The sequence below is a fragment of the Ctenopharyngodon idella genome, chromosome 10 (assembly GCF_019924925.1).
Source record: "Ctenopharyngodon idella isolate HZGC_01 chromosome 10, HZGC01, whole genome shotgun sequence".
NCBI classification, from domain to species: Eukaryota; Metazoa; Chordata; class Actinopteri; order Cypriniformes; family Xenocyprididae; genus Ctenopharyngodon; species Ctenopharyngodon idella.
Window position 1 is genome coordinate 17,818,095 of NC_067229.1, and position 26,328 is coordinate 17,844,422.

Sequence of the window (26,328 nt, forward strand, 5' to 3'; positions counted from 1 at the left end):
TGTTTTTAAAAGATAAATGTTTATTAAGAGATAAAAACTTTTTTTCCATTTTTCTTTAGTTTTTTCTTTTTTTGGGTACTGTAAAATCTTTTATCGATATACACTTGCTTTTTTTACTTACAGATATCCTCAAAATAAAAAAATAAAACTTTTCTAATCATTACTTTAAAAAGGTTCTCCTGCATTTACAAACACTGCCCCCTTTTAGCTCTTCTTCAAAAATGGAAGGGTTTAAAGAGACATACAACAGCGGGAAATCGGTCTCTGTTTTTGAAAAAAACACCCTGAGACTGCAAATTAATCTCTGTATTGCTAAAGAATTGTGCCTCTTTCAACATTTACATTTTAATTCGCAGTTACACTTCTGTAATAACGTATCCCAAAGGTACCAATGTAGAAGCTGTTGAGATCAATTGAGCCTCTCCCTTTGTGATTGGCTAGAGTTTTTTTTAACTTGGCCAAGTCAAAATTAAAAAATAAAATTAAATCCAATAAATTTAATCCATAACATTGGCATAATCCTTAGATTTAAGCTTTACTTTCTAATTTAAAAAAGTATAAATTGTCACAGTAAGTAGATTGCATTGAGTTTTTGGTGTTAATTCAGCATACCATTCACGGCAGCTTAAATTGGCCCCTGTTCATTGTTTCTGACATATTACAACGTCTTATAAATCATATGTAATTCCACACCTCCAAGTACCAACTGAAGAAGACAGGAACAATGCATATCGTTCTACAAAGTATTGCACATTACAGTTCGCAGCAAGCTTTTTCATCGATTAACAGTTGTGGATGAGATCTATTGGTAATTGCTGAACAGAATGCAGTGATGTTTTTGAATACAAAAGGCAAATGTGATTGGAAATAAAAAAACAGACTTGATACAAATGAAAAGGAAACGTAAGAAACTACCCTGAATTCTACATGGTTTTAAAATCTTGCCAGGCAGCTTCACATTTCGACACCTCAAAATAAGGACGCATTTGGTGCCTAAGAATCAATGAGGGCAACTTATGAATAGCACAGTGGATGTGTGTTCAAATCAGGCCCTGATTTACAGAGCACCCCACATGATAGGCAGATATACTATATATATAGACCGTGGCCACGAATTAAGAATTCATTCTGCCTGTTTTAGTAAATCGTGGCCACTATTTACTAATTCGTTTAGCTAAATCAAAACGAGGGAATGAATTAGTTCAACATAGCTACAATTTAGTAAAACAAGGGAGCAATTATATTGTGTGCACGATTTACTTAAAAATATATATTGTGGCCACAAATTAAGAATTCATTCCCACAACTTAATTCAGTTCCTCGTTTTACTAAACTGTGGCCACAGTAAACTAATTTGTTCCATCGTTTTGATTTAACTAAAACACGGGAACGAATCATTACAGTGTGACCACAATTTAGTAAAACAAGGAAGCGAATTATTATTATATCATGAGCTTAAAACGAAGGAACGAATAAATAAAACGTGCTGAAGTATTAGTAGGTTGTGGGAACAAATTAATTCATGGCCACGATATACATATTTTTTTCCTGCATGTCATGTGCAGGACTCCGTACTGATTTACTAAGTGCAAAATCTAAAAAAAAAAAGAAAAAAGTTTGTTTTTCTGTAATTGCACAAATAGAATGGACGCCCATGTTCTTGTATTTGCTACCACATCGTTCAATGTGAACACATCTTTAAAAGAGGGAAGAGATACTATTAAAGAATTAGTGTGATGCGTATTTCCGAAGTACAACTTGTGACAGCAGAAAGGAACACGTACAAAACAGTTAGACTTAAAGGGATAGTTTATGCATAAAATGAAAATTCAGTTATCATTAACACACTGTCGTTCCAAACCTGTATGACGTACTTTCTTTCACAGAACGTACAATAAGATATTGTGAAAAGTTTCAGTGTTTTTGTTCTTTTTTTTTCTCCGTACAATGAAAGTCAGTGTTTTGGACATCATTGACTTTCATTATATGGAGAACAACTGAAACATCCTTCTTTTGTGTTCCACAGAAAAATGATAGTCATTCAGATTTTGGATGAAATGAGGATGTCAACGATGAGTGAATTTTCATTTTATGCGCAAACTGTCCTTTTAAAAGGGTGCACCAATGTGGAGAATGTAGTGTCCTAGTGGTATAGTGCATTGAAAACAAGCAGGGCTGTCTTCCGGACAGCACAATCTCCAGTCTAAACAGTTTGTTGGGACACACTTAAAGCTACTACTAGTCAGGGGTGCGTTTCCTAAAAGCATCGTTAGCCAACTATGGTTGAAGGTTCTGTCGTTATCAGCATGTTCAATGAGTCGGTGTTTCCCGAAACCATAGTTCCAACGAACATTTGCAAACAACATTGCAAAGTTGTGTGACTGGAAAGGCAGCTCTCGACCTGTGGTTAGAGTTTGTTTGTATGACTTGTGGACTTAATAAATCCTTATCCTAAGCAAAATAAGCATGCTGACATTCAGTACAATCTATATCTTTTATTTCGAATATATACAAATGTCATTTACGTCTTTTAGTTTGTCAAGAGATTTAAAGAACCGTTTTTGAAGAGTGTGCATCGTTCTTGTTCTAAAGCAAAATAACTGAGAAAATGAGAATTAGTCCTCAGATGCCATGTCCGTAATTTATAGCAAAAAAATCTGGCATTAATTTGAACTCAAACAGATTAATTAAAGGAAGTTATTACTCCACCTGCATGACATTAACCAACATGGTTGAACGACAAATTTTGTGACTAAAACAGTCATGACTAGCTAGTTGATTCCTTCAACAATGCATAGTACTAGTAGTTGTGCAGTTACGTTGTTGTACGGGAAACGCACCCCAGGACCATTATCTCTAAAAGACGTCTTCTCTGTGGGCGAGGGCGAGGGTGGCTTTTTTTAGATCTTTGTACACTAACGTCACTTTTCACGAATCATGTTTACGGAGCCCTTTGTATTTTTCATATATATTGTATCCCCCCATGATTCTTGTCTAAAAATAAGCACAGCTCAGTTCGATTTCAATATGTACAAGATAAAAATTACAAAAATAGAATGGGCATGGTTCTACGTTCATGATACTGCTGGTTGCGATCTGTTCTCTGTCTAATAACAGCGACAATAACAGTAATATAATAGTATTATGATAAAAATATTAAAAATACAGACAGAAAAATGTAACTTCCTCTGTAGAAAAAAACAAAAACAAAACAAGGACTCCTAGTGCAGATGCGTAGCAATGTAAACCTGGTCCTACGACTATGTCAAAAGTTACAGAGTATATTTTAATATATGTATATAGAATCACATATATATAATGGAAAAGCAGGTCATTTGAATCCTCTCACAGAGAGCGTTCACATCATAGTTTCTACGATGGTGTGTGTGGGCTTCATCAAGCCTCCGTTCCAGTTGGGGTCCAGGGGCTGCGCCAGCTCGTTGCTCTTGGGCTGGTACTCTTGGGGGCAAGAACTGGCCCCTCCCCTCACGGGTGCCGCCACGGCTTTAATCCTCTGGAGGGACACGTAAAGTGACGTTATTGGCCTGTCCGTTGATGAAAAATCTGATATTTGTCATTAGTGCGACTGACTCACCTCAATGAGGGGTCCATCTGATTGAATGATTTTGATCACAACCACCATAGGTATGCAGATCATGGACGCGAGGGCGAGGGTCCAGCCAACTCCAATGGACCAATCTGGGTACTCGTAGACTTTGTTGTATCTCAAGGGGGTATACTTAACCAATGAGAAGACAAAGCATCCCTGCAGCAGAAGACAAAGCAGGGGTCACCACAGCACACTCAATCCAACATTCAATACGCAAGTACCATCTCCCATTACTGCGCCTGAGTTATGCAATTGATCACAAACTAAATGAAATTCACGTAAAGCTTTTAAGGGGAGAATCTCATGAAAATTGTAAACAAAAATTGAAAACTTATTATATTATTTAACTAAGATTAAAATAATTATATATATATATATATATATATATATATATTATGAACATTATTTTATTTGCTATACATTATTAAATAGCAAAAGTATGTATTGATTAAATTAATAAAAAATAAAATAATTATAATAAACAATGTTATTTAAATAAATGTTTATTATAATTATAATTATTTTAATTCAGATAATTTAGTCAATACATACTTTTGCTATTTATTTAATAATACATAATAAAATGTAAATATTTTATTTGCTATTTTTTATTATCAGTAATAATAATAAAACATGTAAAATAACAAATAGTATATATCATTAATTAATTTTATTTAAATCAATATGTACTTTTGCCATTTATTTAATTATATTTGAAAAATAATATTACTATAATATAATAATACTATAATATAAAATATTACTATAGTTATTTATTTACTATGTATTAATAATATTTATTAAATAAAATAAATAGCATTGTTTATCATTTTACTTTAGATTTTTATAATTTAATCAATAATACATACTATTTATGGCTATTTTGCTAATTTTGTTTAATAATGATATATGATTATAATAAAAACAGTAGATTTATTTAGTAAAAATTAACATTTATTAATTTGCGATTTAATAATATAATAATAGTTCCTAAAATATGCTCAATTGATCTTTGTAGTGTGTGTGTGCGTGTGTATAATTTTTTTTTTTAATTATGGCCTAGATTTTTCTTTGTCAGATTCACCCTTCAAATTATATTTGCAATTTAATAATATGATTATTATCATCATCATCATCATCATTTTTATCATTATCATTATTATATTAATAATATCTTGTTCCGATCATGCAAGAGTCCACCAAGTTTTCAAAATGACTAAACAGGTAAATACACCGCAAAAGAGCAATCTAATTTAAAGGAAGATAAAAAAGTTTCCTCAGTCTTTAAAAGCTTTATGACTGTACATAAGGAATGGATTTCTTTTTTCCTTATAGTCCTATAATGTTCACAGAAAAACGACATTCATGATCTCATGGAAACTAATCCTGCACTTGTCCTCAGCTCCTTCCATTCATTCTGTTGGCCAGGCAGATGGTCACCCCATCTGGAGCTCTGTTACAGTGAGATGGGAGCCGGATTTTTGCAGCAAATCCAAAGCGGAAAAGCGGTATTTGCATGTGTAGCCATAGGGGGGAGGGTAGAAAAGCACACAATCTCAAATTGAACTGTGTAAAATACCCTTTCATAGCTTCTTTCAGTGTATCATTTTAGGAAACATACTGTGTAGTGGGCCTAAGGTCATCTGTGGAAGTGCATTTTTTTTAACACAATACATCTATTAGCCCGTTTTAAGGAATCTTTCTCTATAAAGAACTTACCACACACAGAAAAGGTGTGACTACAGTCCAACTCCACTTCATCCAGGGATTTGGTCTGTAACCAATCATCTCTTCAATCGCATCATAGAAATTATCAGCGCCTTTGAAGAGAAGGAGTGTGTTCAGGTACGAAATTCAAAAGCATTAACACATGATCCAACAGTGTACATAGACTGGAACAAACATACTGCATTGTTTAAGATGGGAATTACATTAGTAGCTTATCAAACTGTTGTCTTGTTTGGGGTTGGCTGGGAAAACAACAATTTAAAAAAAAAAATGTTGTGCTCTAGCTCTTTAGTGTATTGTGCAAACAGTACAGTATGTTATCAGGAAAACCCTGCATAGTAAATAATATCAGTAATTTAACCTAAATCTACCTGCATGCAGGGTTTAATCCACCTCTGCAGCAGCAGCACTGTTATCAAGGGAAGTTGGCATATACCGGCATATTCATGACACATTTAGATTTTGAAATCAAGGTCATGACAGCAGGGAACAAAAGACGTTATATACACTTTCTCAGAACTAGGTTAAACTGTACGGCAGAAACCCTGATTTGGGCACTAAATCATTTGCTCTAATTGATCCATAGTCTGTCACAAAGATTCACAATTGTTTTTATCGTAAAAGGAAGTAGTTTGTCAACAATGAGGCCTTTGTTTCATCTCCCAAGAAAAGAGAACACATTTTTGGGGGGAAGAGAGAGATTCAATTCCTTAAACTGAGTAACTGGAGGTTCCAAATGAGTTTTAATTCTATGGTATAACAATTTTAAAGATTATTATTTGTAATGAGGGAAAATCATGCAGTACCAAGGTTGCATATTTAACCTAAATTATTCAGCAGTGGCGAGCTAGTTAGGGGTCAAATATTGATTTGTACTTCTTGATAAACTTATATTTCCAATATAAAAAAAACATACATATGTGTTTTATATATGTTTTTCTTAAATAACTTTGTAACAGGTTTGAATGGCTTAAAAAAAAAAAAAAAGTAAAAAAAAAAAAAAAAAAGTAAACATTCAATTTGTTTAAAAACTGTGAAAACAGTATGAGACCATGTTGTAGACAGGGTTCAAATGGCTTTTACTTCTTTGGTATAACAATTTTAAAGATTATTTATAATAGGGGTGAAATCATGTGGTAAAACGGTTGCAGATTTAGCTTAAATTACTCTGTTACTCAGAAGGGGCAAGCTAGTTAGAGGTCAAATGTTGATTTGTAGTTATTGATAAACTGATATTTCCATTAAATAAAAAGATACATATGTTTGAACTTTTTTTTTTTCTTACAATAACTTCAGAAACAGGGTTGAATGGCTGAATTTAACAAATTAAGTGAGAAAGTGGCATGAGATCATGCTGTAGAAAGGGTGCAAATGACTTTTACTTCTTAGGTATCACAATTTTAAGAATTATTATTTGTTATAGGGGAGTGGGGGAAATCATGCAGTAACAGGACTGAACACAAAATGTGGGATACAACCAAACCTTGCGTTTTTACAGTAACAGGATTTATCATTTTAAAGTAATGGCAAACTAAATTTGTACCCCAATCATGGGAAGTGCCTGCTACAGTACACCATTATGACTGTTACATTTTCTGTTCACTTGTTGTACTCACCATAAACCCAGGCTACAGCAATACATTCAAAGAATGCAACCCATAAAAGGCACACGCCACTGGCTGCATAGTAGTCAAAGAGTTGAAACACATACATGCCACCCTGAAAAACAGACACAGAAACTATTGAAAAAGTGAGTAGGTTCTAATACATGCTGTAATTGCAAACTGACACAATAAAGGACTGTAATACCAGGGGTTGGCTAAACACTTGACTAGTTTTCTTTTGGTAACAAAAACATTTGTTGCACAATGCATTCAGGAGTGACATAAGACATTATGTCATGGAAAAAAAATGGGACACTGTGTGGCTCAAGCCACAGAATAGCATTCCCAGTTTATCGCTGTTCTGGGGGCTTAGCAATCAGGGGCCGAGATTTGAAGGGGGCCAGAGGAATCTTAGATGTGTATTGTCAGACCAGGCCGGATCTCCTAGTATAGCAGTGAGACTCCTCTATGGAATTCTCACTGCTCAAAGCAGGTCAGGACGTCCATAAAAAGACATGGAAGTGGGAGCGATAAGGCAACTGCTCGAAGTAGAAGACTCTTCCTTATGGGAGAGAGCTTGGGCAGTAGATCTGGCATAAGTGTGGCGTTCTTGAGAACATGAACTGAGGGTTTGGTTGAGGGCCACATACTATCAAATGACAATGTCACTAAAATCCTGAAAGGAAAACATATGGTGCCTGACCATTCAACTAAGCTGCATTTGATACACTCTTTATTTAGCCAGGAGAAACCAGCTGGTCCAATATGTTGGCAAGGTGGTAAAGACTAGAATTAGTATGGATTTGGAAGGGAAATCCTTCATAAATGTGTAAAAAAAAAAAAAAAAAAAGTGAGTGTTCGACTGTTGTACTTACCTCGGTGACCATGGTAAGTCCCAACAGGTAGCTCACAAAACAGACTATAGCTATGAAGATTTCACGCCGATAACCCTTCCGTAGGAAGGATGGATACAGATCCACTAGGGATGTGATCTGCCCTTCCACTTCAACAAACTGGGAAAAGAAAAAAAAAAAAAAAACATTGTTAGCACAAACAGGTTTGTAGTGTGCAGACTCAAGCTGAAAAGGCAACTATTTCATATTTTGATACATTGGTATAAAGTATAAAATTATTTACCAAGTGAGAATGAAGTCATGGAAAATTTGTGCCATGTTTTGTAATCATAAACCCACCAAGTTTGTGGCTTTTAGTTCTTGACTAAAAGAGTTGATGGTAGTGCACTCTTAAAAATTAAACAAATAGCATTTTAGTATATGCACTTTTTCCCCAATAAAAAAGCTCTCTAGAATGTCATCGTCATCATAGTTTTGCTAAGCTAGCCTAAAAGGCTATTGGCCAATTTAGTCTAATGTAAAATCCCACCCCATCTTCCTGTTTCAATAGATACTTCAGCTTCAGCTTAAATGGTCTATAAAAGTTGTGACATACTGTAGTGAAAGATATCTATTAGTTTAAGTAGTACTGTACATAGTAACCCCTTTCAATGTCATCCAGCACAGCTGCATGAATATTATTTTAGATAAGCATACTTATTTTAACAGTCCAAACACCACACCCTGATTTAGTGGAATCCCTGGATGTGGATGGGCACTGATTTAGCAGAGTGTTTAATTTCACTGGGACCAAGAAATATGATAGTACTGGACTCCAACTGCTGTATGGCCAATAAGCTGCCAACAAAGTCCCCCCCCCCCCCCATGGTTTGTTACCATGTTTCCCTGGGCAGGGGCGTAGCCATCATTTTAGAAGTGAGAGGGACAGTGTAATACTGGTTTATTCTGACCTTTGTCCACTTGACAGGTTTTATTGTTCTTATCTCTTGCTTTTAATTGGCTAAGAAAATAAATACACTGCTGAACAAATCACCAATATTTTTAATGTTCCATAATATTTTTACTATATTTTCCTTATAACAATTTTATAATTGGTTTATGTAGGCCTACTACAAACACTTGTGCATTAAGTCATCATGGATTTTATACAATGTTAAAACCAAAAAAATAATAATAATAGCATGTGTTTTTTAAAGGCTGTGTCAATTAGCGCTGCATTATTCATATACTTTATTGTTATTAAAATACCCCGAGATGGTTTGAGAAAAAAAAAAAAAAAAATCACAAACCATATTGTCGCAATCGTGTGTTTGTCTTCATGTTTCATCAGTCAAAACTTTTTATTCAGCTACAGTGATGCAGTGACAGCTGGATGCTTTTGTCCATATAAGGGATTTCCTGGAACATCATAAGTTATCACTTCTCTAAGTCTGTATTGGACTTTCTGTGTAAGGGTGCCCTTTAACTTCTAGTATGAATGAAACAGACTTTGCATAAGAGTGTTTAGTGCTGCATAATGCTCACATCGCCTCATTTAGGATAAGAATAAAATGTCAGTTCATCATGCATAGACTATCAAAATTTATTCACATGTGAACACACTTGGCCATGTGCTGGGGACGAATTTACATTTTATTAAAAGTGTCCCCCGCATATTGTACTCAAATGTTTTCTTGGGTACTATGACTTAAATTGTTATACTGAGCTGTTGTTGGAGAGAGCTTTTTAATTCTTTTAAAAGTATGAAAATATAATACTTTAAATGTTAGCTATGAAATTAGCAGTCAACCATTTTATTCCAAAAATGTTTTCTAAAAGGTTCACAAAGTGGGTTGAACATCAGCATCTGGCTGTCATTACCACCCTGTAAACTAGTGGTATTCAAGTTGTTTAGCATACCATTTTATTCATTTGATCCTCACCTGACTGTCGAGGCCCAACAGCAGAAGCATGATGAAGAAAAGAATGGCCCAAAATGTAGGCAGTGGCATCATAGACACAGCTTTAGGGTAGGCAATGAAGGCCAATCCAGGACCTATTGGGAAGAGAACAGAGGGAGGTGGGGGAGTGGAGAGAACACAATTAGCAAGGCTAGTAATTTGCACACTTTGATCTATGCCGTTGTGGTGCGTTTCGTCGTTGGCACAGACCAAAAGGAGACATGAAAGAAAAAAGGAGCGAGTATCTACAGGGCAAAGCGATCAAGCCAGGCAAAATTACTGCCAGTGGTTCGTTGTAAGTCCAGTTTCATTGCATCTTCTGGCAAAATTAGCATCTTGATGTTAAATTCAGCTGTTTCCAAATCTAGAAAAGGTTTGATCAGCGATGTGGTATTTCCCCTGTATAACACTACAGGTTACATATTCAACACCACATAGAACAACTTCAGAGATTCGAGGCAACATACAAACTAGGAATGTGCCCCAAGCCGAATTTCGATTTAGAAAAGGCACAGGAAATGAACAGCGCATTCTACCAAGCCCCTAAACGGACATGGTTAGGCTTGCTGTGGTAATCGGTTACTTTAAAGTACATCATATTTCACTTATCACGTAAAGATAGTAAGGAGAGATGACTGACAGGACGATGGAGGAGGATTTGGTGTGCAACAGATCCTGAGCGTCATTGACAAACATCTTGTAAAATGTGTCATCAGTACAGTGCTCCCTATACACAGCGTATTCATGATCGCCAATTTCCTTCACCATGTCCGTTTAGGGGCTCAGTAGAATCCGTTATTTATTTTCCGAATTCAGAATTCAACTTTGGGCACATCCCCAAAACAAACATCTTTACTTGCTAACATTACTGCAACATCAAATGTAGAATTCAATCTGTTCAGTAGAGGTTAAATACAAGAACAAGCACAACGCATATATAGTAAAACCAAAGAACAAATTAAAACAATGATCCAAGTAACAGAACATCAATGTCAAAGTATAATAAAATGCACTTTCTGCAGAGTCAGGTTGATGTGTCCGAGACTGACCTCCCCAAAATTGACTTCTTTTTTGCAAAAAGCTCCTTTTAGCTTCTTGGCATTTGTAATGTTTAGAAATGTATTCAACCAAATCATCCTGGAAGACTCCCTGATAAGGATCCTGTGGCTTCACACAACCATAATTGTGCTGATATGCACAGAAGTTCAAGTAAAGTTTGGGTTTGTATGTCTTATAAACAAATTGATAAAGAATTGAAAGTATGTTTTGTGCACCTCGATTGAGCCAGACATACTTAGACCAATGTCTCCACAGAGGAGGGCCAAAGAAGGAACAGTGCAGAAGACTAGACATTTGGAAAACCTTGAACTTGAAAGCAATCTATACATCAACTGATCTCTCTCACCATGAGACTTACTGAAAATAAATCTGAACCACAGGATATCTTAATACAGCATGAAAAATAAAGAACAATTTCGAGAAATGCACTAGATGGCCAAAAGTATGTAGAAACCAGAACATCTCACCCATAGGGGCAGTTGTAGCCTAATGGTTAGAGAGTCAGACTTGTAACCTGAAGGTTGCGGGCTTGATTCTTAATACTGGCAGGAAAAATGTAGGTGGGGGAGTGAATGAACAGCACCCTCTTCCACCCTCAATACCCACAACTGAGGTGCCCTTAAGCAAGGCACCTAACCCCCAATTGTTCCCCGGGCGCCGCAGCAAAATGGCTGCCCACTGCTCCAGGGGTGTATGTCCACGGTTTGCGGTGTGTGTTCACTACTCACTGCTCCTAAAGTGTGTGCACTAACTTGTATGGGTTAAATGCAGAGCACAAATTCTGAGTATGGGTTACCATACTTGGCCTTCACGTCACATCATATGCACTTGTTGAACATTTACTTCAAAAACCATGAGCATTAATAATAAGCTTCCACTCTTCTGGGAAGGCATTCCAGTAGATGTTGGAACAGAGATTTGCTCCCATTTAGACATCAGTGAGGTCAAGTTCCAGTACATCCAATAGGTGCTCGATGAGGTTCAGGTCTGGGCTTTGTGCATGGCAGTCAAGTCCTTCCACACCAGACTCAGTAAACCATTCTTAAGGAGATGCATGGTTGTATGCTTCATTTCAGGCACCTGATAGTAATTAAAGGTTGTAGCTGAAATAGCCAAACCCATTAATTAGACGAAGGTGTAAACATAGTTTTGGCCATGTAGTGTAGTGTGGTGTGTCCAGGGTAGAAAAAGGAACCAATAGGAACTGACATGGCGACCTTAATTAAATTGCAAAAAGAGTTCTTGAGGACTTAAACTCAAACTCTCCAAAAAGCCTGTTGTAAATTGCCTTTATCCTGAACTTGGCACAAGATGCTTCTTGATTAGGGTCACCTTTGGAAACCAACTGAACAGCGATCAAAGCTAAATCAATGCTTTTTCACACAACTGTTGATTAGTCCATTAGTGGACTACGACTTAATGTTCCCAGTGGCTCCAAGAATGTTTTCTCCATACAGTTCTATAGTCGATTCCAAGCAAATTCCACTTCCCACCGAGAGACCTTCTACATTAATTCATTTTGGTTTATTGTCTGCTGAATGACGGTGAAGGTTCCGAATTGTATGCTTTCTTTTTAGTCCTAGGTCCAGGAACTAGTTTTATTGGCCCCCGAATCGTTTATTGCCGTCGCTTTTTGCCGTCGTTTTTCACTACAGGGTTGACCAAACTTTTTCATGTTGTTATTTGCAGCAGCAGTGCCCACCATCACTGCTACTTGACCCTCGTACCTGACTCTGCCACATCGGCTATGTCCACCCCTTGCTCTTGTGCCATGAAGCCCAGGACGGAAAATATTGCGAAGCCAGACACAAAACTGGTAGCGCTGTTCAGGCCTCCCAGCAGCAAACAGTCCCTATGTCACACATATGTCATGGAGTTTGTTAATTAACACAAAGGTACCCTACGTTCCCACTTTGCCCGTTCACTGGACTAAGCCTCCCTCCCACCCTTGGGGCGTCGAAACCCACCTGTAGCAGTTGTATTTGTACTTGTTGTAGCTTCCCAGTGATGTCATGGCTCCAAGACAGATGGCGTAGGAGAAGAAAATCTGCGTCCCTGCATCGATCCACACCTAGACATAAGACGCCAAACCATTCGTTGACTGACAACATGAATTGACCAAACTCAAATATTTGCATGCGTTCTGCCTCTTGTAGGTCCTCCAGAACTGTATACACCATCAAGACCTAATATAAATTGTTTCAACAACTGCATGTCATGTTTAGATTTGTAGCTTTCTGACTGAGGCCATCACGAGCTTTATTTATGTCGACTCTTTTGCACATCTTGGGTTTATCTCTGTAAACTGTATATCCGAAGTTTATTCTGGTTTTAAGTTGCGAAGGGTCACTGGTGTACATTATGTCGGCAAGTGTAAACAGCACTTTTCCTGCTGAATAGTTCATCTTAGATGGCTGATTTATATTGGTTCATTTTAATTTGGTAGCTGGTGGACTAGTTTAGCCATGTTGTTCACCTAGCTTTTGAAGTTGGTCAATCAACAGTTAGTCTTTCTGTTGAAGCTAGTTGATCAAGGTAGCCTTTTTTGGTCAAGCTGGTTAAGAAGCCTGATGGGGACCAATGTCCAAAACATATGCTAGGAACCAACTATGATGGTCTTTTCAGCAAGGTTGATAGCCATAAAGACCAAATAGGTGTGTTAGAGGCACTTCAGATGGTGTGGAATCAAATTTCGGTGGGTGAGTGACATTATAAAGCCTCTTGAGAAGACATGTTAATAGCTATGAGATCTTACCTCTGGGTCTCTGAGGCGAGTCACATTTGGGTACAGATAAAATTTGATGCCTTCGGCTGCCCCAGGAAGAGTGACTCCCCGTACAAGCAGGACAATTAACATGACAAATGGGAATGTTGCCGTGACGTACACAACCTAAGCAGAAAAGTCAAGAACACTGAGGTTAAATTTGATGCTATGGTTGTATGAAAAACCCACAAGCTTTGTTTGTGATTTAATTTAGTAAAACAGATTTAGAAAAATACTGCAGAATGTTTTCACAGGGTCTTTATAAGACTTGTCATACTTTCCAACATTCAAAGATGATACTGTCAAAACAATTTCCAATGCTAACATGCAATTTACAGCTTTACTAACAGATTCATAATGGCTTTAGTGGATATGCTTTCTGGTTAGAGAGTGAGTACTAGATGGGAGGAAAACAGCACATCATTTAATGTTTGGTTTGGCTAGAAATGTTATGTTGACCACAATGCCAAAGAGTACATCAAAACATTAATATCTGCAAGTATATTTAAAATTCTCAAGCCTAGTACCTCATTCACAAAAATGCATAATTTTATATGAATAACCGAAAGTAATCTTTCACTTGCCACCTTTAATGAAACTAATGAATTAATGAATCAAATTTAAAAACATCAAAATGGTTTCAAGTGAAGAAGAAAAGGACTCTATAAAGGCTAGTTCACAATGCCCCAACAAATACCAAATTCCAATGGTTATTGGGTTTTGCTGGATCAGTGTTTCCCAACATAAAATCCATCAGCCTTTAATGCGTAAATAAATCTTCTTAAAGTAGATAATGCTAGCATAGCAATAGAGCAATCTAATGTGACATTGTCTTGGCAGAAGTCATGATAAGATTCACAACTGCATGGTCAAGGGGAATGTGTGTCCAAGTCAAGAGAAGGTGTCTGCTGATTGACTTTACAGTCTCTATTAGGAAGGAGGTAAGCTATAGTTACCATTGCTGCTAATCACCAGGGAATGGCAGCTATGTTTATGTTCACAACACTGACTAGCATTCAAATCTCCCTAACTACTTATAACTCCAATGACACTGTAAAAACTAATATTAGTAGTCCTTAAATTAACTGACTGTTGAAAAAACGCATGTAATGCAACCAAGCTCACCTTCCCAGTGGACTTAACACCTTTCCAGATACAGAAGAAACAGATGACCCACACAGCGAGCAGACACAGAGCCAAGTCCCATTTAATATGACCCACCTCCTCGATACCATCAGAGATGCTGAGGACATTTCGCCTGTGGTGGAAAGAATGTTTGCCGGTGAGACCCTCTGAAGCCCTTGAGGGTGTTTAAAGCCTGGATACACTGCACGATTTTAGCAATCCTATAAGATCATTACTTTATCACACTGTGTGACATGGATCTACTAAACTTGGGTACGACATGCATGTAGACTGTACGATCATGACACCTAGTTTCTATAGAAGAATAAAACGTCATCAGCATGCGCTACTGGTAAACAAAACACTATGTTGAATCACACTTTGGCAGTTGTTTTTATGCATGCTGAAAATAAAAAGGAAGCGGCGACAGAAGAAGGGAAAAGAGCTTGAGGTAAGCAATTTTAAGTTTTAGCACCATGTCGCGTTGATTTCATGTCGCATTTTCATTGGCTGGTCAGTAGGCATAGGTCGTAGCAGCAAATACACTGTGCGATGATCAGGCTGAATTTCTGACACTGTGATGATCGTAGGCTATCTTTGGTCGCAAGACCGGGAAAATGGCCGTCTTTGAACCTTTCTCATTGTACGACATAGGACCACCGATTAAGAGCCACGATCACAGAAATCGCCACGATTGTTTCACGATGGCAATCTTTCGTCTGGGACAGCCAAAAATCGTGCAGTGTATCCCGGGCTTAAGGAGCTACCATTTAAATAATCAGAGAAGTTATACAATATACAAAGGACAGATGAGTTCTCTACAGAGGAAGAAGTGTTTAAGAACCTGTCAGAACAAAAAGTCATCATAGAGCAGGGATATAGGCAAACCAGCTCCTGAGGGCAACCTTGCTTTAGGCTTCAGTTCCAACCCTGCCTAACACCTGCCTGAACACCTTGATTAGATGGTTCAGGTGTGTTTGATTAGGGTAGCCCTCCAGAAGAATAGCTGGATACACCTGTCAAGTAATAATACCACCACTAGCTTCTGCTAAATCAGGGCATTCAGTCCTTAGGGGGCACCTAGAAAGCCACCTTCCAGTAGAGTTTAGCTTTAACCTGCTCCATCACACCTGTCTGGAAATATCTTGTAATCCTGAGAAGCTTCATGTGTGTTTAATTAGGGCTGGATCTAAACTGTGTGTGAAGATGGCTCTCCTGCAGGAGAGATGGGCATCTTCGGTCCTGGAGGGCCACTGCACCGCTTTTAGCTCCATCCCTAATCAAACACACCTGAAAAATCTCACCTAAGTCTCCAGGATTGCTTGAAAATTACAGGCAGGTATGTTTGATTAGGGATAGAGCTAAGTTCTGCAGGACAGTGGCCGTCCAGGGATGAAGTTGCCCATTGCTGGTCTAGACCCTTCAGTTTGTTTAAAGCATTAACACTATTGTCTGCTGCATGGATATTCAACACTGCTCCTCAAAACCCACTGTCGAGTCAAATATACCTGAACAAGTTAACCAAAGTCTGTGGGATTACTTTGGGATAAAATTACAGCCAGGGGTGTTGGAGCAGGATTGAATCTAAACTTTGCAGGACAGTGGATCTCCAGTATCAGGGTTGATTACCCCTAATCTGTAGTATTAAGCATGATGCAAGTTCCATAAGATAGATATTTACATTGAGAATGTCACTAAGAGGGGAAAGGAGCACCAAAGTCTTTGGGAGTGACTGAGGAAACTGTACAGATAAATAAGGCAATCTTCACAAAAACTTTTCTGGATTTGAATGGCTTTCAAAGTGCACAACAAATTTCTACTCAATACTTACTCCCAGAACTCAGTGACGGGTGAAGTGAAGTTAGTGGCATTTGCAGCCCCCCAGAGTGTCTTGTTCTTGCGGAGGGTATCCTCCACGCAATTTTCTGTGTTCCATTTGTTGTTGCAGCTTGCCCAGGGGAGCTCTGGCTGAAAGCACTGGAACAGGTAGTACAAGCCCCAGGCCAGAATCACAATGTAGTAGATGTTCAGCAGAGAAACAATCACGATGGACGCATAGCCGATACCTGTACAACAAAAGGAATGCCGACATTAAGCTGATGGCACACTGGACTGACTCAGCATGTGGTATTTGTTCAAAATGTTTGCGATTTGTTATTATAACCTTAATGAAAGGAGTTGTGCTCCAGTGGAGCGTGAAAACGGCTAAATAAGTGACAAATGTCTATGAGACCTTCTTGCCTTGCTGTATAAACATGGAATAATCTTGTCCAGAGTTAGAGGAAAGTGATGTAAGAAATTGGTTCAGAGTCTGAACTGTGTAAATCAATGTTAGCCAGGTTGACTGGAAAGCGAAAGCTGTCACCTCATTTACTGGATGTGTGTAATTCAGCAGTTTTCATGTAATGATTGCTCACTGGTAAACTCTGTTTAAATAAGTAATGAATCTATGGCCAGAAGACAGGTTTATGCTCTTTGTTATATAAGAGATATTTCAGTGGAAATTTAGCTGGACAATTCCTCTGACAGGGTTTTGGTGGCTTTTTTAAGGGTATACAATAGTGACTTGCATTTTGTGGGGCTCGAACCAGGACCCTTTTGATCAGTAGACTTCAGATTTAGCCACTACACCACACAAGCTGAAGAGAGGTCTGATTATGCAAACTACTGCTCATGAGCAGCTGGCCTTCTTAGCCAATAAATTAATTGTCAGCTGCTGATGTGTCTCTGCTACTAGCCAGGCTGAAAATGAAACTACTACTGGTCCCTAGAGTAGTAAGAAGACAGGCTGCAATTAACATACAGCTGACATTAAAATACACCAACAGTGAGTGATTTAAGACTATACAATTTCATTCAACATGTGGCAACTACATGTTTATCTATGTAGACAACTTTCTTGGTGCATGTCAATATTATAGCGAGTAAAGGTGTCAAATTTCATAGCACTGTTGCTCTTTCAGTTAACATGATCTGCTTTGGTCTACATTAATATCTCCATAAGAATTAGCGGCTGCAGCCATGCTTCAATGGGAGTCTTTGAGACAATAATGATTGCTATTAGCTTTAGAAAAAGTATGTGATATACTTGGACAATAAGCTGTAAGTCATGTAATTTGTCCCACCCGGAAGCCCAACTTTTCCTTATGACCATGTGATATAAGACCATGTGATATATTGGTTAAGTTTATATCACATGACCATGTGATATAAACTTAACCAATAAAGAACAGGATTCTTTATTGGTTAAGTTTAAATGTAAAAATGTTCAAAGATACATATGCAGTTACAATAATTGTGAAAATGTAGGAATTTATCAATTAACAAAATATTTAATCGAATTTTACAGGAAGTTTTGAATACATACAATGTGCATTATTCATCACTGTTGGTAGATTTACTAGTCCTAATCTTTTTAATGAAATGATACTTGTCAGTGGCTCTGAGAGGTAAGGAAGATAGGGTTAACCCTAATTGCTATTTTTGTAAACATGTTATTTTCTGCTCTGGTATTAAATGAGACATGTATTTCCTATCAGACAGTCCACATGAAACCTGTATGTCTCAGATACAGCTGGTGGTATCTGTGACACACCTCCCATTCTGTGTCCTTATCAAGGGGTCAGGGTGGTTGGCATGGCCCCATTTGCCCCTGCTGGTAGATGCCATAACTACACCATCTGGCAGCAAAAATGAATCGTTCTCCATTGACAGCCATTAAATACACTGACGCAAGATGTCTTTGATCCTTACCACAAATTATAATGTATATGTTTCTGAAGTATTCATTGCTCACTTTTAGTTGAGAAATAAACTTATTTTTAGTTTTACTGTTAGTTTTATTTATTCTCTGGTAAAGAAAATATATGTTCAAGAAACTCACCTGTAAATATGGGGCAAAGTTTCTCCCAACAGGTGATTCCTCCCTCAGAGGTGAACTGACCGAGCGCCACCTCCAGGAAGAACACAGGCATTCCTCCGCCGAACAGGAAAATGAAGTATGGGATGAGAAAAGCACCTAAATGGAGCAAAGAGAAGACTCACTTAATTCTGTCAATTATTATATCCTATTAACCACTGGTTTAGTGTTTAACTCTTATTCCTCATGGAGTTCAGCCTGTACAGTCTAAGGCTTTGACACTTGCTCGCATTCTTTTTTTTGTTCTTCTGTTGTTGTGAAGAAAGTGAGTGTCATGACAGTTATGTGCCAGTGACTGTTGTACATTTGGAAATGTAAGGCAAAATCTAAGGGTTCTCTTTCTGAAGATACTGTAAAGGCGTATCTGATTTCCAAAGTTTTTGCATGATTGCAGTTCTGAGAGTGTACTAATAATTAAGCCTCAAAGATTCTCAAAATTAGTTTCCAAATGTTTTACTTTATTCTGTATAACAATATAATTTTCATAATGTCTGATCTGCTCTTTTTTTCATATAACACAAGTGGATATTGATGTACTGCACCTTAAAAAAAAAGCACCATAAAAGTAGTCTGACTGTATGAAAACAGACCAAAATTTAAGCTGTTATTCACTCTCAAATCTCATTTGCACATATTTAATTAAATGCATTGTGATTGGTCACGAGACACATGAAAAACCATGATGTAACATGAGACTTAAACAAGCAAACAATTCAATTTCAGCCTGTTCCTCAAACAAAGTTTCTGTATGGCTTCCAAGTTTTTCAAAGCCATACAGAAGCCTACAGAAGAAAGAGTATCATTTGGGTTTGAAACAACATGATAGCGACAAAGACAGAATTTTTATTTCTGGGTGAATTTATCCAATATATGTCCTTTGGAGCAGATTAAAAAAAAAAAAACAAAAAAAAAAAATCACATGAAGAAATTAAGTTTTTATTACTGTAACATCAGTGGTTAAAGTCCAAAAGTATCAACAAATATTCTTACCTCCGCCATTCTTGTAGCAGAGGTACGGGAACCGCCAAACGTTGCCTAAACCAACAAAGCCCCCGGCGACTGACAGAAGAAAGTCAAGCTTGCTAGCCCACTTTTCCCTTTGGGGGTGTTTTCCCTCGGCTTCATCCTCCGGCCTTGTGCCAGGGCTCTTTCCTGGGGAGGGTTTCAGAATGTCTTTGTGGAAGTCCTTTAGACACTGGAGTTTCTCCTTCTGAGCCATGCTAAAGGAGAAGAAAACAAAGGGTCAAAACTCTTCACTGAACCCCAAAGGCCTTTGGTTCAGACACCAAAAAGATCACATCGCATTTCAACTGTTTTCTAAAACATTTATAATTAGGGCAAACATAAATAGTTAATTTAGAACAGCTGCTTTGCCAGATGTGAGAAATGTTCACACGAGAGGATAATGTGATGGTTAACATGATTAAAGTAACGGCATCTTTGTGTGGTTTGAACACAGGAAATCTTCATGTACAATACAACTGCAAGCAACTTTTTGCATCGTGATACAAGGTACAATAACCTAACTACGACCAATGGTACAATAAACCTAGTCATAAAACTGATAAGATTCTTCTTTGTTGCTTGTAGAGTGTGTCTGTAATCAACATAAAAATTATGCTAAGAGATAACCACATAGTCAACAAGTAGAAAAATACTGTACATCAGCACTTAACACCAACTAGTTTAGAGTCAGCATGAAATCAAAATGGTCTTGTTTTGAATGACTGGTGCACTAAAAACCCATTTATACAAAATATTCAGTCCTTTTGTCCAAGTAAAATCATCGGTTTTTATTTATACTTGATATTACTGGAAAACAAGGCAGGAAACATGTAAGAAAAATATTTTTTGCCCTTAAGAAAGCACTTTTTACAATCCAATCCATATAATCTAATGGATAAAATACAAGTTTTACTCAAAATACATTATGGCCCGCAAGGAAACCCAAATGCAATCGCACATAAATTAAAGCCGATTTAATAAAAAAACGACTCAATTCATTCACTGCGGTTTTGCTGCAGAACTGGTATGCGTTTATCCTGCCCATGTCCCTTTAACTAACACAGTGTTTACGCTGTCAGGATTCTATTCAAGGATGGCGTAATTATGTCAGGCTTGGCGTCTTCTGTTTCAAAGTATGAGCCAAACTTGCCATGGAGCCCCTAAGATGAATCCCAGAGAGTAAGATACCAAAGTCGGCTCCAACATCCCTACCCGTTCCAGACTCCCTTACAGCCTGGCAACACTTGAACAAACTATAGCCCCACTGTGAGGCCAGTTTCTTCAACACAAACCTGCTTTTTTTCCAGCTCTCAAGGAGACGGAAAAGGGGGGGGGGGGGGGAATCCATGGTGTGTTTGACAATCAATAAATACACATATATTCTCTTTTCCGTTGCTTTACTAAACATACGACTGAATAAACATGCTAACTAGCCTGAAGTGTGGCGGCATGCCAGGACTACCAGTTCAATGACATTTTAATGCTGTTTAGACATCTTAAGTTCATTTAAATTGATCTTCTGAGGTTTGTCAAGGTCTAATGCTTTAAAAGAATTTGGTTATTTTTACAACACTAAACCACTGCCATTCAACTGATGCTTTTCTTTCAGTTTTTCAACACAATCATTCACTTGGCAACATAAGACTGTTACACAATAGATGAAAGTGCCTAAAAAAAGTCTAAAAAGCTCAAGAAATTACAATCATCCTCTTGAGGTAGGTTAAATCTGTGTATTTCAAAGGCTTAGGAGCTTGCTACAACTTAAACACATTCGGTTACATAACTAGAGTGAAATCCTCCAGACACTTTCCATTTCCATTCAAAACACTGTGGTGACAAACTTTACTGGCCGAGAGTCAAAGCAAGCAAACTACTGGGTTAAAAAACACAAATTCAACCTTGTTGAATTGATTCAAATTGCTATTTGCTATTTCCTGCTATTTTGCCCATGAGTGAATGGCAATAATTTAACTGACAATAAAAACCAATTCAGTTATAAAAACTTTTCTCATCTATAAACTTTCTAATATTCGACATGACAAACACCAACAAAGTCATATCTTTACCTTTACTCTTCAAATTTGACAACTTTCTCATTATCCCCAAACCCAAACATTCCCTGAATTCACATGCTGCCTTTCACTTACATTTCCTTCATGGCTGAATCCAATTGGTCTGTGTTGTTCTCTCAGCAGACACCATACCTCTGACCACACAGCCCCAATCTCTCCGGGGCTCAGTGTAAGCCGAGGTGACACCACGACCCGCCCACAGACTAAGACAATTAAAAGTAATCAGTAGATTGGTCGCAGCTTCGGAGCAGCGGATAACCTGAGCGACAGTCAGCTCGATGGTAAATTTCCACTCCCCAGAAGCGTCAGAGTTCTACCTGAAACTATTTATCTTTGCATGTGCAGCGTCCACTTGTGGCAACCCGAGCCGCAGACACGCCAAACAAGAGCATGTGGACGGCAATCCACACCTCTGTTGCATTTCACTTGAACAGCTGATGGTTTCTCGGCTGTTGTCATGCGTCCTGCCATTAATAGCTTTTCCTTTCAAGACAAGTACCTTAGCTAAGCATACTTTGAAATGAAGTCAAAGGACTCAAAGTGTAATTATGCACTTTTTGTAAACTGGTTTGAACACAGAGCCCAATTTCTGACTGACTGACAAATCTGACTTAGATTCCAGTCAGTTAGCGAAGCAAACTCAAGGCCCAGTGCATTTGCATAAGGCTAAATGTGGCAAGTAACAAAAGGCTATTGTACGACTTGTTTCCCTCAGCCTTTTTCATTTGGCAGAGCAGCCCTGATAAAGGGACAATGGCGATTTGTGCTAGCAGAACCATTTCTATGAATTTTGGATCAGGCAATTTGTTAATAAAACAGAACAAAGGATCTGCTGGCATTTTTAGCCCTTTTAACGCACAATGTTGGAATGCTGTGACAATTGTGACACATGGCAGCCTACTTTTGGACACTGACTAAGTCTGTTTGATTTACAAGTAGAAACAGTAGATTTGAACTGCACAGTGCTGGTCAAGAATCTCAAGTTTTCTTCAGTGAAAGAAGTAGCTGCTTCAGTCCGAAATTCGCAATCAATCTATATAGCCTCCAAGAAGCTCCTAATTGGAAGTGATTTGTTCTTCCGCATCTATAGGTCATGTAGCCTGTGGCCATCAAGGATTTCTTGAGCCATCAACTTTGTCATGTCAGCTGAGATGCAGGAACGGCAGGAGAGCTCCATAGTCACAACTATCGAGGGAGACTTCAGGTCTAGAGTCGGCACGAGGCACTTGGCTCATTACGTAACGTCCCATTTTAGAACCATGTACATTTCCTGAGTGCTCTCACATTAAATTCCTCCCTTTCTGCATTCGTTCTACCACATAAACGTCCAGAGCATTAGAAGCACACTCTTAGCCGTTTATGTAAACCTCACAATTGTAGCAATGATGCATGAAACTGAAGTCATGAACATTAAAGTCAGTTGTTGACAGCAGAGTTTGAATCCCTTGAACTTGTACATGATCTATGACGTGATGCACTGCCTAGTCTTAGTAAGCCAAACTGAATCACTGGAGGTCAAGACACTTACATCTGCATCACGCTGCAGGGCTCAACAAAGTGGTCCCACTATGGTCCTCTAAAGCAGAAGTTTTCAAACTTTTTGATTCCTTGCAAGCAGCCTTGCTAAATTATATTTGCTGCAATATATTTTCATGATTTTTGTCATAATTTTTTTTGTTTAAATATTGCAATGTTTAAAAATGTAATGTAATTTTTTTATATATTTTTTTTATTTTTAATATACCCCCTTGCGGTCCCATGGTGGTCCTCGGTCCGATAACGAACACTTGCCTTATAGTACATGTTGCTAAGAACTTTTGACTAAAAATCAAGCCCAGTTGATTCAGGGTCAGTATGCTGTTTATGATATATAAATGAGGAAAGATACAAGTAATGGTGTCAACTCTTGGAGATAATAATTCAGAGTTAAGCACTGCCTTGTTTAAAATTAAAGGTTACCCACTGTTGGCTCTTCTTTGTTAGCACTTTCATGTCCTAGTATGACTAGACCTTGGAGACATGTATTGACTTTGTTACTATAAAAAGAAGGACTTCATTTATTTCAAAAGTATTATTTATTATCATAACCATTAATGGGGTCAGAATTACTTTTAATTTGTCCTGTATTCAAAAACAGAAAACCACAGTTTATCCGCTGGAGGTTTATGCCATAAATCAAGTCAACTGGTCAAACTTGTCAGTGTACTGTAGCCAGACCAGATCAGATTCCTGTCATTCGTCTCCAGTTTCCACCAAGAACTTTTACCCTTGTGTATTTACAACTTAAAGTGGAATATTTGTCTCCTGACCAAAACAACAAGTTGCAAGCCGAAGACACTAAAAAAAAAAAAAAAAAAAAAAAAAAATCCCAATGAATGCACAATGAATGAAGCTGGACTACATTATAAATGTGTATCTTCCACAAAGTGGCACCAAGATGCATATTTATTGGTGGAAAATGAAGAGTACAGTGACTGTTGCATGTCAATAAAAAAGAAAAGTGATGAAATGGATGTTTAAAAGGGTTAAACGGGGTCAATGAACTGTGCAAAATTTAAAATCTGTGCTGTGGTGGATGTCCTTCCTCTTGTGCATATTGTTGGTGTGTGTGTGGAAATATTACATTGTACAGATGTGAAATTTGGCTCAAAATTTATATTAAAGAGAAACCACCTGATCAAAAAAGAAAAGAAAAAAAAACATGATGAAAGAGTTCAGTCTAAAGTGGTGAATAAATACTGGGCAGAGCTGTTTGCTGGCAGTCATGAAACAGTATTGCCTTTGTTAACAAGTCTGACTTTTATACTGACATCAATTAAAAAGTAGCTGATATAGGCTCATATTTGCAGTCCTCTTTCATGACACACCAATATATAGACAACACATTCAATAACTAAACTTTTTTCGTCCTCGCTAAGAAAATGGCATTTGTCCCAAATGCATAGTGGCCGTTACCCTTATCTGTGCTAGGTATGCAAGCTGGCTTGTGCACGGAAACCTAAACTCTGTATCCTGTATTGTGTTTGTTTAAGCAGGGCTCTAGACTGCTAGTGAGCTGCCTGACTTCCGCATAACCCTAAGTAGGCTACTAGACGAGGTGAACCTGTCTGCTAGAGCTCTCTTTACACTATTGCACTGCCGGTTCATCTCTATTAGGATGCTGGTCCACGCGAAAAGCTACTGTATTTGGCCGTTTCGTAGCATCTCGTTGCTTAGCATCGCGTTTTTATAGGGCGTGTGAAGTTAAAACCAATCCTGTTCTATCAGAAACGCGTTCGCAGTGAACGCAGTTTTCTCGAGACGGATTTTATAAGCTTTAACTACGTTTAACTGGGAACTGAGTTTGTAGAACAGCGGAACTTTTAGCGAGACGCTGACAACATTCTGAGACGCGCCTCAATAGTAGCCTATGTCTAGCGGTTGTTTACATGGAAAAAAAGATGGACAAACATCATAAACGGACGCGAGAATGTTTTTTTATGTAAACGCCCCCTTTGAAGGGTTTTAAATGAGCTGCATGCTACTTTCAGTTCCATTTCGTTTCGCTTTTGAACGCAAGAACGCGTCCTTGTGTGAACCGTCGCCAAAGACGCGTCACAAAACCAACATCCGATAACTTTGAAGAGGGGCATCCGTATAACAAACTTTCGAAAAATGTGTGTCTTCTTGAGAACCCATTCAACAGGTTGTTGACGTACGTTCATCAACGATGAGGCTGCATCTAGAATCGCATCTTTATGTGCGAAAAATGTTCAGAAAAATCAGTTTGTACTCTGCGTGACGCTGTTGAGGTGAATATCTCAGATAAAACCCGTATTTTAAAACCCCCAATGATACAGGTTTTCATAGAGGGACATTAAGCTGTCTATTCTTAACTCTATGCAGTCAGCGGTTATATTTGTCTGGAGTGGGAGTGCAAGAAACTCAGTGACAAGTGACAGCATCAACACAAACGCGTTCAGCAGTAGATCACAGCGGTCTTTGCTACTTACAGACCACCAGTTCAAATAGCTGTCAAATCATCATAAATCACAATTGAAAAAAAAAGGAATAATTAAACTATTATATAAGCATAATTCTTATGTATAATAATAATGACTGTATTATTATAACCTTCCAAATATGAGCTTTAAAATAATAACATGAAACAAAATCTTATAAATAAACTGTTAAACTACTTCCTGGATACCTTGTCAAACTCCTTTCAGCATATATGACAACTAAAACAAGATATTTCATTTTCAAGTAATGTTTAAAAAAAAAAGGTAAAAAAAAAAAAAAAAAAAGATTCGCGAAATATCTGAAATAATCCAAAATTAAAATAAAACCGCATGTGATCTCGCATCAATGTATTAAACTAACACAACAAACAGGAGAAAATTACGTTACCTTTACTGTTTTTTTCCTTTAATTCCTTTGAAACGGTCTTGTCCCTTCTGTATTGTGCGGCGACTGGGTGCTGAATAACAGCGGCAGCGGTACATTTAGTTTATGAGCTTTTTTTTCTGACCTTTGTCTCTCAACATGGGTGACCATTAGACATCAGTTGTGGAAAAACACCGGCCTGCCTCCCGTTTGCGGCAGCAGAGCGTCTTCTTAAAGCGCCCGCTTCCTGTGTTCAGAAAATCGCGCCTCTAACCAGCATCAC

The 26,328-nt window shown here is 37.9% G+C and overlaps 1 protein-coding gene across 1 annotated transcript; it reads right to left on the bottom strand.

The window, feature by feature from the left end:
• Positions 1-26,328, bottom strand: slc6a6b (solute carrier family 6 member 6b). Its single transcript, XM_051907202.1, has 14 exons — positions 26,070-26,328; positions 19,594-19,823; positions 18,568-18,702; positions 16,516-16,750; positions 14,685-14,817; positions 13,551-13,685; positions 12,763-12,866; positions 12,523-12,647; positions 9,719-9,831; positions 7,818-7,955; positions 6,955-7,057; positions 5,330-5,430; positions 3,596-3,766; positions 1-3,514 (listed from the first exon to the last, which is right to left on the bottom strand). Exons 2-14 carry the CDS (start codon positions 19,820-19,822, stop codon positions 3,359-3,361), a joined length of 1,878 nt encoding a protein of 625 aa, XP_051763162.1. The 5' UTR covers position 19,823; positions 26,070-26,328; the 3' UTR covers positions 1-3,358.